We start from the raw sequence: 18,619 nt of genomic DNA, 5'->3' as shown, positions 1-18,619 counted from the left end.
ATGCAGTCAAACCTTGGCTTTCCTGCAGAATGTATGGATTCTGGTCTTCAAAAGAGTAGGTTCCTCCCATTTGCATTGCTCATGTACTTGTCTTTGGAAGAAAAACAGCAGCAGATGAGTCATAGTGCTGATCAGCAATGCTTGAATCGGCGAATGTCCAGAAGATGTAGGTGGCCAGTCTGACAACTGTCTCAGGTGAAGAAGGCAGGAGAGTTGCCCCATTAGACTCAGACATGTTCTTACAGTGCCTAAGAAATCGCCCTTTAATGGCTTACTGGGAGATTGTGGGGAGGGGCACCCCCAAAGTAATGGCTAAACAAGGAAAAGAGCAGGCTGAGCAGCCCGAAAGGCAACCAGTTCTAGCTGCATGATGGGGGCAGTGGGGAGGAGAGGAAGAGTTGCTGTTCACCAGTACACAAAGAGCAGCGCATTGCTGAAACCAGCATAAAAGCTACAACTTTAGAGGCACCTGATCATTGCCACTGAAGCAGCAACAGATGCCTATATGAGCTTTTTAGGGAACTGTCCAGTCTATGGTTTCCAACATTGTCTCAGTAGGCAGGTGTTTCACTACAGACAAGGCGATGGTGAGGATGCGCCAGTTCCTTCTAGAGCCACGGAAGTCTGTGATGCCCAGGAAAGTAGACTTGTTCCTGGATCAAGAGTAAAAAGGCTGCCCAACTAGTGAGGGAACAAAAGATTGCAGGGCAGGAATCTTCTTGTGAAGCCTCTGGATGTGTGCCAGGGATGGGTGTGAAGCGTGAGCTGGAAGCAGGTCAAGACCCGCCTCAGAGAAGCTGGCTGACGGGTGCACCATGGTAGGCCTTTCAGGGAGTAACCCGCCCATCGTGCCTTATTCTCAGGATGGCTTTGCATGATGCACACCTTGACCCAGTGTGTCCAAAGAAAATAACAAATGTAGGACGGGCCACTATTACATTTATTTTAAACCTTAACTTTAGGTAAAAGGAATGAACAAAGCATTGCCTTTTTATTTCTTCCTCTGTTGGCAGTTTCTGACACATGGAAACTTTGCTAAATGGGATCAGTACTGAGATCTCGGTAAAGGATGGGGTCGAATGCTGTTAATAGATAAATAAATACTGCAAGGAGGCACAACAATACAGGCTGCTTGTTTCTTCAAGCATTGCTGTTTGTTCACAATAACAGTCTGACACCTGGTTGCTTTCAAATCATAAATCTTTTACTGAATCATTTGAAAAATAAACTCATGCAGTATCACTTTAATTTACATTATAATACAACATCAGGTCTCAATATAATGTACCTAAAATCAAACCATACAAATACAAATCTCTTCCTCGCACACACACACTATTGCTCTTAAATATTTTTGCACAATTCCACTATATAGCAAATCATTCTGTTTAAGATACAAGTCAAGATACAATCAATATGAAAGGCCAACATTACAACATAGGCATACAAGGTGACCACCTGACATTACCAGCTTGATATGGTTACATTACCTAATACAGAAAACCACCCTTACGAATAATATGGGAGTAAGACTGCATAGGGACGTGTGTCTGAAATTCTAGAGGCGTGTAAGGCATCAATATATTCCACTGATTAAATCGCCCTCAACAAATGGTGGTCCCTCGAGTTCACTGAAGCTCTTTTGCACAGTTCTACACTGATTTCCTTTTCTGTTGATTCTGGGGAAGCCTCCTCTCTTGATTCTGGGGAAGTCTTTTGCCTGGACCCAGACTGAGCTGCTTACCCTTGTGTTCTTCAGCAGGTAAAGCTATTCCTGGAACAAATATATCATTTGCACTTTGAACCCTGCTCCCCATCACGCTTATGTGGGGAGCTATCTGTTGCAGAGTATTGCTTGCAGTGAAGGATGTGGTGGCAGCTGCTGGTAATTCTTGCTTCTGAAGTGGCCAGGCTCCCCTTCTCTGGTCATCTAACCCGTGAGGTCAATTTGGCTCTCAGCCAGTCTTCAACAGAGGCCCTCCAGTGCCGTGGCACATGGGAAACAGGTGTTTTCTAAGGTGTCTAGAGCCACAAGAACTGGACCTAGGCCCATCTACAACACAAGAAAAGTCCTGCGGGATCAAAGCAAGACCTATCTCATTCAGCATTCTGTTCCACAATGGCCACCTGGATGCTTATGGGATGCCACAAGCAGGACAGGCGCCCAACAGCACTCTCCTAGCCACTTTCTCCAGGCAACTGGCATGAACAGGCACCCTGCCTCTGACAGTGGAGGTGATGCACAGTCACCACGGCTGGTAGCCACTGACAAGCTGTTTCGGCACTACTCCTATTAGGTTCTCTTTGATAATGAACACGTTTCCACAGTTTTGAGGTCCCCTGCCACCAAAGAGCTTTGAATGGCTGCCAGGTTTTCTGCTGCTAAACTCAGAAAGGGAAGCAAATGTTTCTGAAACAGCTCCTGAAGTTAAGCTAGAGGAAGGCTGCTTTTTCCTTGAAGAAGTTCAGGGCATGTTGTCACTGCTGAACTGGCCCCAGTGAGGAAATGCAGAAGGAGAATGTTTTGCAAATGGGAGAGGCAGGAAAGATGGTGAGAATAATACATGTGCAGGTTCTTCACCTTCCATCCTACCTCCTCTTGGAGCCATCCTTTCCCGTGTTACGGAATAGCCCCAAGCTGACAGGTAATGGTTTCTCAATCTGCCCCTCCCACCTGGCCTGCTTCTTTTGATGGTAAAAAAAGCAGAGAGAATTCAGTTAAATGATCCAGACAAACAAAAGGGAATGAGTGAATGTATACATCAAGAGGGGGAAATGATTTTGTCAGCCCTCCTCAGTTGTAGCACCGTTAGCGGAAAGCAGACATGGGCAAGAGACCATGTTAAATCCTGCACTGCTTGGAAAAGCTTTCACAAGGCACTTCTCAGAAAATTGGCAAAATGGAATCATTTTAAAACTCTAAATATTGAAGGAAATGATAACTTATATTAGAAAGCCAATCAAGGCCCTAAGCTTTCCATACTCTGATGGATCACTTGCCAATAACGCTTTGAAATGGCTAATTTTAAAGTTTTTATGTACTTGAGTAAGTCATATGAAACATACATTATTTTCATCATTCTCAAAGTTAAAGTGGTTTGGCTTTCATTTCCACAATAGGCTACTACTTAATTTAGAAGAAAGGCTTCATGCAAACTGAACCAAACATTGTTTAAGCTAATCACTGACTTTTTGCTTTTCCAACAGCTGCCAACTGCATGGAGCTTTCACAAACGAGTAAATCAATGCAGTGTTTGTAACACAGCTGCTGAGGTCTTGGAGGCATTTCTGAAAGTCCAGTGTTTGGCACTCACATGGTGGTGAGCAAGGGCAACACTTGAGAGAACTCATCTTCAAAGACATCGCCAAACAAACACACTGTGAAGGAAGAAAAGGTCATAACTGGATGTGGGTAAAAACAGTGATGCAAAAGTCGAATGGACCCTCCCTTTGATATCTACACCCACCACATTTTTCTAGCAGAGAAAAAGATCTCCAGCAATGCATCCCAAGTCTTAAAAGTATGCCACTACCTTATGCTTTCTCTTATAGACAGCATTTGTTTAACTAAACACAAATTACAATCTGATTAAGACTCTGTGAAGCAAACATGTACTATTCTGTCCTAGATTTTGCACTGTTTAATGACTCAAACCACTCAAGGGTTACTTCCAGTCAGGTTGGGCTGTGAGCTGTACAGGAATCACAAACGTAGGACTGGGGAAAAGGTGAAGGGGTTTCAGGCAGGGGGCGAAACCTAACCAGAGTGGGAATTTCCTCCCCAGAGCTGGCTGACAGGCTGGATGACATCCAAGGGCACACAACCCCACACAGAGCCCTCTTCTCCGACAGTGTCACCCACCTCACTCATTTCCCCTTTCTCTGTGCAGAGAGGCATGGAATTCCACCCTCTTGCTGCCCTGAGAAAAGGACTCCGATCACAGACTGTAGATTACAAAGGCATTCCTTTGTAGCTGCCCGGAGAGTCATTCTGGTGGGTGGGTTAAAAATCTAATTCAGCAAACAAGTTCCTCTCCCATAGTAGGGGAAGCTCTGTGGGCTGCATGTTCTCCATCCCTAGGTTAAGGCTTACACCTCAAGCTACTCCAATATTCCCTGTGACTCTAAGACCTGTTCATTTATTCCTGGCCTTCTCTTTAAGCTAGGACAAGAAGGTACTAGTGGGAGAGTGAAAAATGCCATTTATATTAAGCTGGCTATTTATCTTTTCACTGACCAATTTCGTTCTGCAATGCTTAGGCAATGGGCAAACATCAAAGGAAACCCTTGTCAAGAGAAGGCAGTATCATTGCAACATGACTTCAGATATAAGCATTCTTGGCTGAGGGGCTCTCCCCGTTGAAGAGGGAACACCACTATTATCTGGAACAAGGTCCTTGTCAAGGAAGCAGCATCTCAGAGGCATCTCCCAGGCCTCCATCTGAAGGCTCTGCCAGACTGAAGGTTGACCCCTCGAGCTACTCTGGCAACATGCGAGCAAAACGTAAATCAAGCTGTACACTGCACCACAATTGTGTCCCAGGCTCCTGGCTATTGCTCGACAGTTTGGCTGGTGTGAAGGCTGGGAGGCTGCTTCTGGGGAACGAGCTGAATGTTTGTACCTCAGAGACTTCATCCTGCCCCCCCCCCCCCCAGGCTTGCTAGGGACTTTCAACCTTTCAGGTTGCAGAAGGGATGCGATTAAACAAGTCACACACAGCAACATCGCTGCAAGTAGAAAACTGACACGGCACGGGGCCAGCCGAGCCTTCTTCCTGATGTCCTGCTTTTCTGTGTGAACTGGGGTTTGTTTTACTTGCCATAAGCAGGACCTGCAACAAAAGGTTGCAGTGTGAAGTGCTCTTGTTCAAGGTGATGCCCACTTCTGCTTTCAACACTGCATGCTCACTAAGCTGATTTGAGTTCCTCCTCAAGTTTTTCCCTGCAAGATTTTTTTTTGGTATCTTTGCAAATCCTGGGGGTCCTCCAGGCCTGCGGATACCTCCGTCTTGTGTGAGAAGCTGTTGCCCTGACGGTGCTGCGCCAATGACAGGATGATGGGACAGAATCACCCACAGCAGGCCCAGGACTTACTTCTCCATGTGTGCGCATGAGTTGCATGCAGCGTGAGGAGGATGTACTGGCTGTGGTGTCCAGCGATGTCTGCTGGTGGTCAAGTAGGTGGCTCGGCTCGCACGTTAGGACTGGCAACCCTGGTGGTTCCCACGAGCCACCAATTTTTACGGCAGTGCTCCTACGGCAGTGCATCAGGCCCAGGTAGTAACCCTCCCTCTCTTTCCTGCTCTAGCAGCCCTTCAGGTTTTCTCCTAGGAGGCACCACAGGGCAGGAGGGGGCTCCTCTTGTTGACAGATGTGGTTGTGAGCCAAGTTCGGCTGGCCATGGCTGTCCAGCAGCCTCTGCTGCGCAAACAGGGCTCACGCCAACAAGGGAGTCGATCAGTCAGAGGGGCTGCTGGAGTGGGGAGGGGGTGGCTGATCCACCCCCAGACAAAACAGAGCGAGAAACCAGCTGGCCATGCTGCAGGAAGGCGCAGCGGCACACAGCTGTTTCCCCTGCTGCCCCTGCCCGTGTGCCTGAGGAAAGCCCTTCATGGGTGTGGCTGGGAGGGCGAGAGGCTACTGGGTAGCCACACCAGGTTGGGGAAAGCACCACTCCACTGATTTCCCCTTTCTTGCTCCACTTCTGAAAGAGGTATCCCCAACCTGGCGCCCACCCACGTGCCTTTCTTGCAAGCACCAGTGACTGGGGGGAGGTCAAACTGACCTCCTGCTTTCTCGTGCCCATTTGCCAGAGAGACTTCCCCAGCCTGGTGCCCACTCCACAGGGTGTAGTGTACTTGTGTATGGTTTTTTTTTTTTTAATTCTGTTATCCTCTTGTGCTTCGCAATTTTCTCCTTGACTGAAGGGCTCAGAACTTGCTGTGATTTTTTAAAAAAAAAATCCAAATGTGAGAGTTCAAGTCCTGGTTAAGGAATAATTTGTCCACAAGCTTGTGCAAAGTACCTTAAGAGAGTATCGTGAAGCATAATAAGTTCCTATATTAAGACACAGTATAATAATGCATATCACATGCTATATTTTAGCCTGATGTCAACCTTCTAGTGTGGCTAAAAACTTATTATTGCAAAGGTGTATTGAACCAATTATGACCAAGCAGATGATAGAATGGTGTGACAGTAACTCCTGGCTGGTTGCTTTTGGCATGCCAGTCCTCAAAAGACTCTCTGAACAAAAGAGGAGTTCACGTGCCTTCAATGTGGGGAAGAGAAGAAGCCACACAAGCCCCTCTGGTAAGAGAAGGCCTCTGGAAGGGAGCCATCCTCAAAAAGACTCTGTTGCTCATACACACCAAAGTCAGGACTCAAGGCAGAGCCCCCGGGGTGATGGCCCCTGTCCCCAGGCACATGTTTCTGGCGTTGCTGCTCCTGGGGGCAGGCATTTCCTCCAGCAAAGAACCAGGTGTACCTGCATATATTTCCCCCATCGTTTCCTATGGCAGCTTGTATGATTCAGCTGCTAGTGCTGAATTATCAATTCACTGCATGCTTATTGTGCTTCCTCCTTCTCATGCGAAGGAGCTCCAAGCAACATTTTTGTCTCACAGTAGCCTCACAAATTAGGACAGGCAGAAAGACAGCGACTTGGCCACAGCCATTTAGCAAGATGCCTGGGAATCTAAACTTGGCTTCCTCTGCCCAAACCTAGCTCTAACTACAGCACCCAAGCAGCTCCATGACCACACAACACACAAGGTTACCTGCAATCGTCCCCTCCTGTGCTGATAACGTACTTGTCATCGTGGGAGAAGCGTATGTTGGTGACATGTGCCGAATGGCCAAAGTAACGCTTGTGTTTGGCCTGCCGGGACAGAACAAGAGAGTTTGCACCCTAAGCTTTGCTCCATCCAACGCCACAGTAATGCCACGTCAGTAAAATGCAACAGACACCAACCAGACCGATCATGGACACTGGGGCACTTCTGAGAAGCTCAACACATTTTTTTACACAGCCCCCACCCCCAAAAGCTAAAAATCCCACTTACAAATTTTTCAGTGCATGGGAAGTCAAAGAGTTTGACTAGTCCAAAGTCATCTCCAGACACAATGTTTAAGCCAGCATGGGTCACACAGGCACAGTTGACATCTGCTTTATCTGCATTTCGGGGCCAAATGCCGATGACTTCATCACCAAGGATGCTGCGCCAAAGGGGAGAGAGAGAAGGAAAAAGAAAGACGTGTCATCGAAGTGCCTTTAAAGCAAGGAATTATTCATTAAAACGATATCCCCAGAAGTCCCCCTCTGATGCACACCTTAATGTGGTGAAAGGGTTTGAGAGTGTCAGAGCAACAGTGGCACCAGCATGCTAGGCTTTCTCACTGGGCTGGTGGCAGAATGGATGCTGGGCTCTCACCCAGGGCATTATGGTCAAGGTTGTGAGTAGACTAAGATGCATCCACCCTCTTATGGAGTAAAGGTCCCCTCAGCAGAAGAGAGCCCATATCTCAAATGGTGATAACGGAAGGGCAACTCCTGAAGGACAGGTGTAGGGCAGCAGTGGTAAAACTGGTGGGAGATCTTTCACAGACAAGAGCAGTAATGCTCGAGCTCACTCTGGTTACTACTGCACAAAAGAAGGCAGTGGTGAACCACCTCTGAATATTTCTTATTATATTTCTTATAATGAAGCAACCAAAATGAAGCTAAAGATGGTGCTAGATGATGAGATTTCCAGGTAGGAAGGGACTCAACATCATTACTAATGATTTAGATGAGGAAGTACAAGGAAGGATAATCAATTTTGCAAATGATATAAATCTGGGTGCGATAGCAAACACCCGAAAAGACAGAATGAAGATCCAGGGTTATCTTGATAAACTTGAACGCTAGGCTGAAAGCAATAGAATGAGATTCAATAAGGACAAATGCCAAGTCCTCCACCTAGTAAAAAGAAACCAAATGCATCAATAAACAATGGGGAATAAGTAACTCAACAGAACTGAAAAAGAAAAAGACCTCAGAGTAATTGCGGGCAACAGACTAAATATGAGCCAACAATATGATGCTGCCGCAAAAATGGCAAATGCTACTTTGGGATGCATTAATAGAAGTACTGCTTCTACATATCAAGAAGTAATAGCTCCTCTACACTCCTCACTAGTCAGACCTCATCTGGAACACTGTGTCCAGTTCTGGGCACCAAAAAAAAGATGTAGAAAAATTAGAAAGGAGGGCAACAAAAATGACCCAGGGTTTGGAAAAACTTCCCTATGAGGAGAGACTGAGAAAACCGGGCATGTTCAGCCTTGAGAAGAGAAGGCTGAGGGGGGACATGATCTCTCTAAGTACCACAAAGACTGTCACAAGGAGGAGGCATCCAAGAAGAAATTGACACCAAAACAAGTCATGCTGATCATCATAGATGAATGAAACGCAAAAGCAGGAAACAAAGCAGCATTGCATGGTGTGGGAGAATTTGGCCTGGGAGTCTTGTAAATACATACTTCAGGCAACTGATTGGATGACAGTATACATGGACTCCCAGTGACAAACAGTGTAAGACCAGGATTGCAGCTGATCATTAAGAAACCAAAAATCATGACCATACGTAACTTTGATATCAACAGCAAAGAAATCGAAATTGGAAAAGATTGTGCATACCTTGGCTCAATCAACCATTCAAAGGGAGATTGCAGCCAAGAAAGTAGAAGTCTGAGACTCGCGAGAGCAGCAGTGAAGGTACTAGAAAGGGGTCTTGAGTGTAAGGTCTCTTCACTGGAGACCAAGGCCAAGATCAAACAGGCTCTTGTATTCCCAATCACTATGAAAGCTGGACAGTGAAGAAAACTGAGAAGCCCCCACTCCCACCTCCATTCCAATATGTTCAAAACATGGTGCTGGAGGAGAGTTTTGTGAATATGAACAAGTGAGTCTTAGAGCATAGAATTACAGAGTAATAGAGTTGGAAGGAGCCAAGAAGGCCATTGGGACCAATCCCTCACTAGTGCAGGACCCTAAGTTTCACCATCCCTGTCATCAGATGACTGCCCAGTTGCATTCTGAATGCCTCTAATGTGGGAGAGCCCACAAGCTTCCTAGGTAGCTGGTTCCATTGTTGTACTGCTCTAGCAGTCAGGAAATTTGACCCGATATCCAGCTTGAAGTTGGTTTCCTGCAACTTGAGTCAAGTGTTCTGTGTCCTGCACCCTGGGTGAACTTTCCTTGGAAGCAAAAATGTTGAAATCGAGGCTTCTGTATTTTGGACACATCACGAGAAGGCAAGACTCACTGCAGAGGAGAATAATGCTAGGGAAAGTTGAAGGCAGAACTGGAAAAAGGAAGAACTACGTTGAGATGGATCAGTTCCATAAAGGAAGCCACAGCCTTGCGTTTGCAAGAGCTGAGCAGGGCTGTCATGAACCAGACACTTTGGAGCACATTAATTCACAGGCTCACCATTAAATTGGAGAGAACTTGATGGCATGTAGCAACAGCATACTGAAATGTCTCTAACAAGATGTGCAAGGACTATACAGGATGAATCCCAAGAACATCTGCAGCAACTTGATGTGATGATCTGATGTGAGCAGGGGGGAGAGGGGGGCTTGTAATCACAGTGCTTCCACTGTGCATGGATGCATCCCTCATCCGTGGTCCATGATTGTGGCCCTGGGCCCTGCCTCGCTTGCATCAATATCATGAAGCAGTCCAGTGCTCTTTTTAGTCATGTATTTTTGCTGCCTCACCTTGTCCAAGTGGCCCAGGTGATCTTTCCTATGAGTGCCATGTCTGTCACTTGCTTTCCTAGTGGCACCTCATGGACTTGCCGTTTATAGGCACCAGTTGAAACCTGAGGAAGGAAAAACTGCATGATCATTACATGGATGGCCTTGAAGTATTTGGCTGCCATCCCCCAAAACCATCTTAGCAATTTCATAGGTTTTGTGGCTCTTTTTGCATCGATGCCATAAAATGTAATCCTATTGAATTAACAGCCTCAATTTATATACTGAACACTTTTTCCATGTTAGCAAATGCAAGGTCTCTTTCAGTGACAAATTATTGCTTTTATATACCGTTCAACAGCCACACATGGTTCCCAGAACAGTTTACAAAAGAGCAGTATTAAAAATAGATGTTCATAATTAGATCCTTATAACAATTACAACAGTAAAAGCAATACAATAAACCTAATTGCAAAGGGCCATTTTAAATAAATCTAAAAATCTCTCTGAAAGTATCTAAAAATTTGGGCTCCATCCAACATCGCCCTTCTTGTCCATGATGCTTTTCTCCCTATTGTGGAAGTATCTGTTTCCCAAACATTGTAACAGAAGAATTTCTATCTATGAAAGTTAAGATTAGCTATGTTTATTACGTGTTCTTTCTCTCTCCTCTGTCATCTGTGTGTGTGTCCAAAATGATCAGTGACCTTTGGATTTTACCTGGGATCTTATTTGGGGTCTTCCATATCAGGATGTCTGTAAAAGACATTTAAAAAAAGAAAGAAAGGAGGAAGAAACCATGAAAAACCCACCTGAATGTATTTGCTGTCTGCTGAAAAATCCATCTGAATGACAAAGCTCGGAATGTCCTTACAGTAGCCAATCCGGTTCAAAGTCGTGCCTTGGGTGAGGTCATAAAAATCAACAGTATGTTCCTGTGAACCCACTGCCAAAAATCGGTTGTCAGGGCTGATTCTAGGGATTAAGCATGAAGGAGAACAGTGGCTTGTTAAGTTGCTGCTTGGCGGCCAAGCTTCCCCAACCATGGATGATACACCCAGTGCAGGACGTTTCATGTAGACTTCTTGATGCTATCAGGTTTTTATAATAATAACAATGCTTTTCATTCCTGTATGGATCATTTATAAATGGCTCTAATGAGGTTTAGAAAGTCACTTTAATACTAGAAGTGTGTTCCAATCAATGCAGGATTTTCATTTCTGCAAGGTCAGGGGGAACATCTTAAAATATCTGTGACACACAACTTGAATGTATTTAACCTGAACCAAAGTGCTTTGTAACTCTGCTCTTTCAGGATACTTCTGGCTTTCAGATTGTTCAAAAGAATGACGAGATAGGGCTTTTAATTATCATCTGACAGTTGCACTTTCCCCCATCACATCCAGTGTAGCAGTGCAACTTTCCACTCTCAAGGCAAGGTTGCTGAGTCGTGTGAAGATTTTTTCTAATTAAACTTTCCTCGGGAGGGGTTTTGACTGCAAAGGCTCTTGCTGATGTAATCTTTCAGGGCCCTGACTCTGAGTCAGGACACAGGTGGCAAACACCGGGGCTTTCTTGTTGGTGTCCTTGGGACTCCAAAATAGCATTGCTTTATGTGCTTCCCCTCCTGGTCTGCACAGAGCTGAGCCAGGTCGACTTCCTGTCAACTGTACCTGTTGCCATCTGCTATTGGCAAGTGGGAATGGCCATGCGGCTACTGTTTTATTGGCATTATGATATGTTGGTGCTGGAACATTTTTAGTCTGAACTGACATCTCAGGTACAGTGTTTTTAAGTGGTTCACCTATTAAGCTGGAATCTCCAAAGGTGACTCAAATGGCAAGATATCAGGTAGTGCAGGAGAAGACTGAAATTCTTTTCCTCGGCACACTGAACACACTCTCAACACTGCCTTCTATTCTTCTGTCCCGGTCAAGGTACCTGATGTCCTGGATAGCAGATTTCCTGTCTCTTTTTTTGCCCCAAACTTTAAGGCTGTTCACAAGCAAAATGATGAATTCTCCATTCTTCATGCCAATGGCAACCATCTCACCATCTGGACTGTATGCAGCACACCTGGCAGCATGACCCAGATTCACTTTATTCAGAAGTTTCTGCACAACAGAAATAATGACACATTGTTACAGTGACTTATATTAGTTGAAATAGGTCATTGTCATAGCAGTTGCAGAAAACAACTAAGGTTAGGTTAGGAAATCGTGGTGGCTATCCTGTGCACACTTACATTCATGTAAAAGTGCTGAAATAAATTCTGCTAGCAGCACCCAGTAATTCTAGCATACTGAAGGCATGCATGTTTCTGTAAACATCTCTTACTTTGTCACAAAGGTCCCAGATTCTTGCAGTTCCATCATTACTAGCTGAGATAAAGATGTCTTTGGAAGGATGAGTAGCCAAGCCCCAAATCTCTCCTTCCATGTGGCTGTCGATCAGCAGGTTGGAAGCACCATTTTTTTCTCCAACTTCGAGGATTTCCCCATCTTTGGTCCCCACTAATATTTTTCCCTGTTGATATGTCAAAATCATATGGACCCAAGGAAAAAAGCACAGAAGATCAGTGTAGCACTATTCTATATTTATCCTGTAATCTTGGATTTGTTGATACTGTTTAGAATTAGAAATGTACAAATTTGTTTGTTGATTTGAATTTTCAGTTAACAAAACAAATACTCCCTTTTACAAATATCAAAAATCTATTTCAAAATGTAAAATGAAATAAAAACACCATGTTGCTACCACATACCAATAAGCAAATTTATACAATATGATTATATTGGTTTTATTCTGAGGTTTCTCCTGAAGAGAATGCTGAATCTTTCTCTCAGAACTATGGTTCTGAAAACTATGGTTCTGAGTGGTTCCCCAGACAAAAGAATAGCTATGAAAACTAGTCTGAGTTTGTGATGTAACCACACCCCAGGCCATAACATGTCTGGATTAATGTAGGGTAATAAGGAAGGAGTGTAAATGCCCCAGGAGACACCTGTCATACCATCTGGGGTAGAAGCCACACCTACATTCGCTTCTGAAACAACCTGCTCTTTCCTTGCCACTAGAAGTGGTGGCAAGGGGTCTGTAGGATGCGAGTATCCTCTGGTGAGGACTGGGCAGCAGTGTGAGCGTGTGGGGTGTCCATGTCACCTCAAGGGGATGCAGTAAAGGCCTTGAGCTGCATGCTGCCCATTCCTGATAAAAGAAGATGGCTTTGTAAATGTTGCACTGCTTTCTCTTCTATCTAGAGCAATGGACACAATCCAGAGTAAGGCACAACTAAGTTTCCATTTAATATTCCATTTAGTACTTAATAATGCATTTACAAGTCATTGATTTCAATGGCCAGCAGGCACACTGTATTTGCCTGAAAAGGGAGGGTGCTGATGTGGGATACAGTCATATGGGCTGTTGTTTCCACGTGAGTGGCAATAAAAGGAGCAATGAAGGAGGCTTTGGCGAATGGGGCGGCATAAAAATGTTTTAATAAATAAATAAATAAATAAATGAAGAACAGAACCTCACTGTAATGAGCGGTTCTCTGTGAGCAGCTTTGACAGGATACATGTGCCCATGAACCATGATGTGACAAGCACGTGACCACCCCTCCCACGCAGAGAGCACAGGAGTAGTACTTGTCTCATGCTATGGCTGTATATCGCAGATGTTCACTCACAGTGAAGCTGCACTGGCCTTCTGGTGAGTTTACAAGTGGCCACGGCCATGGTGAATGGTTGTATGTTTTCCTTTCTGAATCATCCAGTTCCCACACTTGCGGCACGAGTATCACATCAAATTAGAAACATAGAAACTGAGCGAGTCAGAGGCCATCTAGTCTGACCCCTGGCTCCAGCTGGCTCCACTCACAACATGCCCACCATGTGCATGTCCAGCCTGTCCTTGAACACTCTCACCGATGGGGCCTCAACCACCGCCTGTGGAAGCCCATTCCATACCCTTGGGGTCCTGACTGTCAGGAAGTACTTCCTGACATCCACCCTGAATCTTGGTTCCCTGAGCTTGGCTCCGTTGGAACATGTCCTACCTTCTTCTGCAGGGTCCTGAAATAATCATGTGGCAAATCTGTGAGAGACTGCATGGATGACCCCTTCCCACTGCCAAATTATTCTAGAGACATGCCAAGGACATGACTGGCATTCACAATATCTGCCTGAAACATCTGTCTGGTCCCATCCATGATAACTGAGTAGCTCCAATGGGATTCCCTTTCCATGATGGACACCTCATTAGACTGTCAAGGACAGTGAACCGCAATGCAATCTGCATCTCACGTACTTTCCCCCGGCACACTGAACGCACACACTCCACAATCTGCCCTGTCTCAAGCTGAAATGCTCGGCAGCGCTTCATCTCCTGATCCCACAGTTTCACAGCACCACCTTCTTTTGTGCTAGAAAGAAAGAACAAGCAAGATGTAATTTGAGACCCAGAATTGCACTCTGCGAACCCCACAGGATCCCACTACAGGCTGGCCACATCTTTGCTGTGATGCCCACAAGACATCTGCATATCTCAAAAGTTGCAAATAAGAAGGCACTTGCTTATATACTACATATTTTCAGAAGATGGACAAAGCCAGATGTTCTATAATAGAAATGTTGCACCTGATTTTCCAGATTTTCCCACTCAAGAGGCAGTCAACGTTTTGTGCTCATCATGGAACATGTTCAGTTCTAACTGGGTTACTTCTCTTCTAAAAAAGTGATATGCTTCTGCAAACCTCAGGGTTCTCCCAAGTCTGTTGCTATCTTACCATTATGCTATTTTGGCTGCATAAGAAATAGTCCTTGAAGAATTGAATCTGAATTAGAATTTAGGATTACAAACACACTGGTGTGTTTCTCTCTCTCTTGTCCAAAGGAACAAAATACTATAGTGTCATTCATGGACTGTTTGTGGCTGTGCAAAATGCACATCTGGTTCCCCTTCCCTGCCATCCAACCTGTCGTAACTCCTCATGCAGCTTACAGAGATTTAGCTTTGTCACCAAAGTAGGATGGTTTCGCAGACAAGTGAAGACAAAAACAAGTCACAGTATCTTACGGTCTCTCCTTCCCTCCAGTGACAATGAGTCCGTCACGAAGAGTTGTGTACATTGTAAAGACTGGACCAGTGTGAGCTTTTGCCACCAGTCTAATTAGAAAGTGATCCTTCCAGACATAAACGTCTCCATTGATGGCACCAGTGAAAGTAAGATTATTCTGAAAGAAATAGCAATGATTTGACTGGTAAATCCCACTTATTACAGGGCATTATTACCTGTTGATATAATTGGCCACATTTTACAAGGCCACTCTTGGAGAACAGAGGTGGTCAGCTTCTCTGGACCAGTGTATTTTGCCACCAAGCTGCCCCTCATAAATTGCTGGGTTCCATACTAACACTGGTACACTCTACCAGTGACGGCTTCCCACAGTGTTAAGTACAGCCTTACACATAACAAGGTACATTTACATACTACATTTAAAAAAGAGATGGAACATTAAAGTGTGGAATGTTTCCTCAAGTGTGGCATTTGAGGGTTGTTTTTTTTTCTGGTGGCATTTTCTTCATTTCCTTATTTTCTTTTTTATGCAAATTTGAGGCTATTAAAAACAACACCTGAAGTTTGCATGTGGTGCATGGGCAAAGACTGCATATTTAAGGTCTTCCCACCTCTGGTTCTTACTCTAATCAACTCTTGTATCTCCCTTAATCTTTTTCTCATGCTCTTGATCTGTATAAAAGATTAGCAAACACATTTTTCTCCTCCTCCCAGTCATGCTTCTTGCTGCTCCATGTTGGGCCTTACAGTTCTACTTAGTCTGCTTAGCATTTGACAAGGTCTTCTTTGTGGAGCGGGGCTATCCACACTACAGCAAAAACAGCAGGACCATCCGCAGTTGTGGCAAGGGTGAATAATAAATCACAGGCTGGATTTTAAGGACTGTGAATGGAAAGAAATTAGCCAATAGCACTGGTTGATAAACACCTGTATAAAAGTTTATGCAGCATTATAATAGTGGGTTATATGGCAGTGTTCATCCTTGTGCAAGACTTTACCCAACTGGAAGAACATCTTTGGACTTAGTTTTGTTTTTCTAACACAACATTTCAGTGTAAGGAGTAAAAGAGTTCTCCCATCAGCAGGAGACACTTTCTACATGCAAAAGGGCAGCTTTGGAGCCAAACTATTCATAGAATGCAAAGTACTCTGTGCTCTAAGTATTGGCAGCTACAGGCAGGAGCACAGTAACATGGAACATGGTGAAATATTCTCTAGGAGAACTCAGCATGGGTATGATGCTAGGGGATGGCCGCATCTTGGCATTTCACATAACATACAAGTTTTTTCCTCAGCTGGACTCACACTGAATTTAGAGTAGGCCCAGATCCTGAACTGCCTACTTATAAAGCCTTATCTATAGGGTAGGAGATCCATTGGATGCTTATTATGCTTATTACTGGAGGCTAGAGCCATTCATTAAAACTATGTCATTTCATCGTACATGTTTACTTGGAAATCAGTATTTTTCTCTTGAAGTACCTAGTAGGTATTTTTTGGATGGCAGCTTCATTCATTCAAAAAATATTGGGCTGGAAACAGATTTAGTCATAGCTAGAATAGCTTCACTGATCAATGGAACTTAAATCACACTGATTTCAATGGATCTACTCTAAGTCTGGACTCAACACATACTGTTTTGCCCTCTGGAAACCCTGTACAAAACTCCCCAGAGAACTCACAGCTCCAAAGGCCACAGAAAGCATGGTTTGCATTTTGGCATCTTCCAATGAACCAATGACTCCCTTTTTATAAAGCAAAGCGCTCCCAGCCAGAGTCCAGAATTTCATGTGTTTTACTCCAACAGATACGAATTGGGTATCCGAATCTGGGCGAAACTCTACCACAAAGATCCTCTCTAGGTGGCCTCCTCTGCATGCAATTTTAGCACCTGTGGAAATGAAAAAGGATCATTTCATCTTTTACCCAAGTTGGTCCCATGTACACATACCTACCTCACTGGCTATCTCACATGTACAGAAGATCATTTTTGGAGACGGTTCTTTGGGTGCTCCTGCCAAGTGTGGTGTGGTGGGTGGCTACTGGGAGAACGGCCCTCAGTGGTGGCGCTGTGGATGCTCCCTCAAAGCTTACTCAGGGCCTACCTCAAGAGCTCTTTGGCACAAAAAGGCCTTCTCCACACAAGGATTTAACCCCTTGCTTTACCAAGGCTTTTTTCCCCATTCTCACTGCAGAAGGGAAAGCGTGTCTTTTCCCTGGGGTTTGTATTCCTCTGCCTTTCTTTGTATTCTATCAAACAATCACAAGTTGATGTTGTGGTACAGCTGTAGTATAGTAAATTTGTGACCATTCAGGAGACATTTGTTCCCATTTGAAATTAAATTCCTGGCTTTTTTAGAGTGAGGAAAGTCAGGTATGTGGCTGGAAAACATGGGGAGGGCCCTGGCAGATAATTTCATGTAAAGGCTCTGTAAACACCATGAGTGAGGGATCGCAAGCACACAGTAAATACCTTCTGTAGAGAAGCCTTTTATATTTTCTGAGGCCTTTCAACCTTTGCAAACCTCTTTCATAAATGATTTTATTTGAGGCATTTAAATTTTTACTAAAATATTTCTTTGTGCTCTTGAGAGACTTGTTGGTATATTGATCTTATTTTCAGGAGCTTAGGTTTTTAATGCTAAATAACTCCAGTTGCTTTCCTGTGTTGCTACTGTAAGCCAACAAGACAGTGTAAACCACTGTTGATACTGAACATCATTTACTAATACAAGAATAAATAAACAAATAAATAAAGGGGTAAGAATGTTTGTGAAAAGTGCTACACTTCAAATCCTATTTGACCAAAGGCTGTAGTGGAGCAGAACAAACCTAGATCAACACATACTTTTTTTAAAACAAGCAAACAAAGGTGGTGGAGGGGGACTGCTCTACCATGACAGTTCATATTTAGTACGCGGTCTTCCAAGTGGTACGAATGAGAATTGCAAATTCACCTTCCTGCCACCTCCACACTGTGATCGTGTGTTCGGGATCAACTCCTACGGACACCAGAAGCTTGCCAGTAGCACTGAAGTTGACATAGTTCACCCCTTTGGAATGGAAGCAGCGCAGCATAGACAAAGTTTGCTTAGTCATAGCATCCCATATGTGGATAGAAGGTGTTGTACCTGGATGTTGTTTTCACAGAGAGAGGGATTATGAAGGCATTAGATTTGTGACTCTTCAGAGACAGCTGCATCTTATCTAGAATAAGGCTGAACAGATAAATACAGAACATCTCCATCCCACCCTGATAAAGAATTACACAGAACTGCAGTAACAGTTCATGGAACAAATATGGAGGGTTGGGAAAAAATATTGGACTTTATGACATGAAATAAATTCTAAAATAAAGATGAAATGTTTATGGATAAATGCACAAGGACATACAAAAATCAGTTTGCTGATGTTTAACTTGTATCCGCAATTGACATAGATACAACAAAGGAACATGGAGAGGTTGTAATATGACTTTGCTGACTATGACTGACTATGGGAGAAAGAAGCCTTACCTGGAAATTCTGTCATGTCACCTGCATGATGAGAGCAATGGCAAATGAGAAAGCACCAAGGGAAAACAATAGCTGAAATAAGTCAGTGTTTCTAATGCTGAAGTGCTCAACATCAGCACCAGAGGGAAGCACCAAATTAAAAAAAAGAAAAATTAACATGGGTATGGAGTAAATAATAAACAACAAAACAAAAGAAAGGCAGGAATATTGTTGAATTATATATCCAGTATAAAACTTCTTTGACACCTATAAAAATAAATATTGCCCTGATGTTGTGATCTAT

General features: G+C 44.1%; 1 protein-coding gene across 2 annotated transcripts in view; it reads right to left on the bottom strand.

The window, feature by feature from the left end:
* Nucleotides 1-1,182: 1,182 nt before the first annotated feature.
* Nucleotides 1,183-18,619, bottom strand: part of EML6 (EMAP like 6) — a 152,796-nt gene continuing 135,359 nt past the window's right edge. Inside the window, exons 31-41 of one of the 2 annotated variants that reach the window (XM_044428864.1) lie at nt 17,779-17,952; nt 16,504-16,712; nt 14,821-14,978; nt 14,053-14,167; nt 12,082-12,270; nt 11,686-11,858; nt 10,557-10,719; nt 9,766-9,869; nt 7,065-7,218; nt 6,780-6,880; nt 1,183-3,378 (exon numbers count right to left, since the gene is read on the bottom strand). In XM_044428864.1, the coding sequence (XP_044284799.1) occupies nt 3,354-3,378; nt 6,780-6,880; nt 7,065-7,218; nt 9,766-9,869; nt 10,557-10,719; nt 11,686-11,858; nt 12,082-12,270; nt 14,053-14,167; nt 14,821-14,978; nt 16,504-16,712; nt 17,779-17,952 (1,565 nt within the window). In that variant the 3' untranslated portion in view covers nt 1,183-3,353. Of the gene's footprint in view, nt 3,379-6,779; nt 6,881-7,064; nt 7,219-9,765; nt 9,870-10,556; nt 10,720-11,685; nt 11,859-12,081; nt 12,271-14,052; nt 14,168-14,483; nt 14,979-16,503; nt 16,713-17,778; nt 17,953-18,619 lie in introns of those variants that run through there. The other variant, XM_044428863.1, reaches the window with a different exon arrangement.

Source organism: Varanus komodoensis, unplaced genomic scaffold, assembly GCF_004798865.1.
Source record: "Varanus komodoensis strain SLA01 unplaced genomic scaffold, ASM479886v1 scaffold2, whole genome shotgun sequence".
Taxonomy (NCBI): domain Eukaryota; kingdom Metazoa; phylum Chordata; class Lepidosauria; order Squamata; family Varanidae; genus Varanus; species Varanus komodoensis.
The sequence above is the reverse complement of the archived record's forward strand: the minus strand, read 5'-3'. Positions and strand labels throughout refer to the sequence as shown.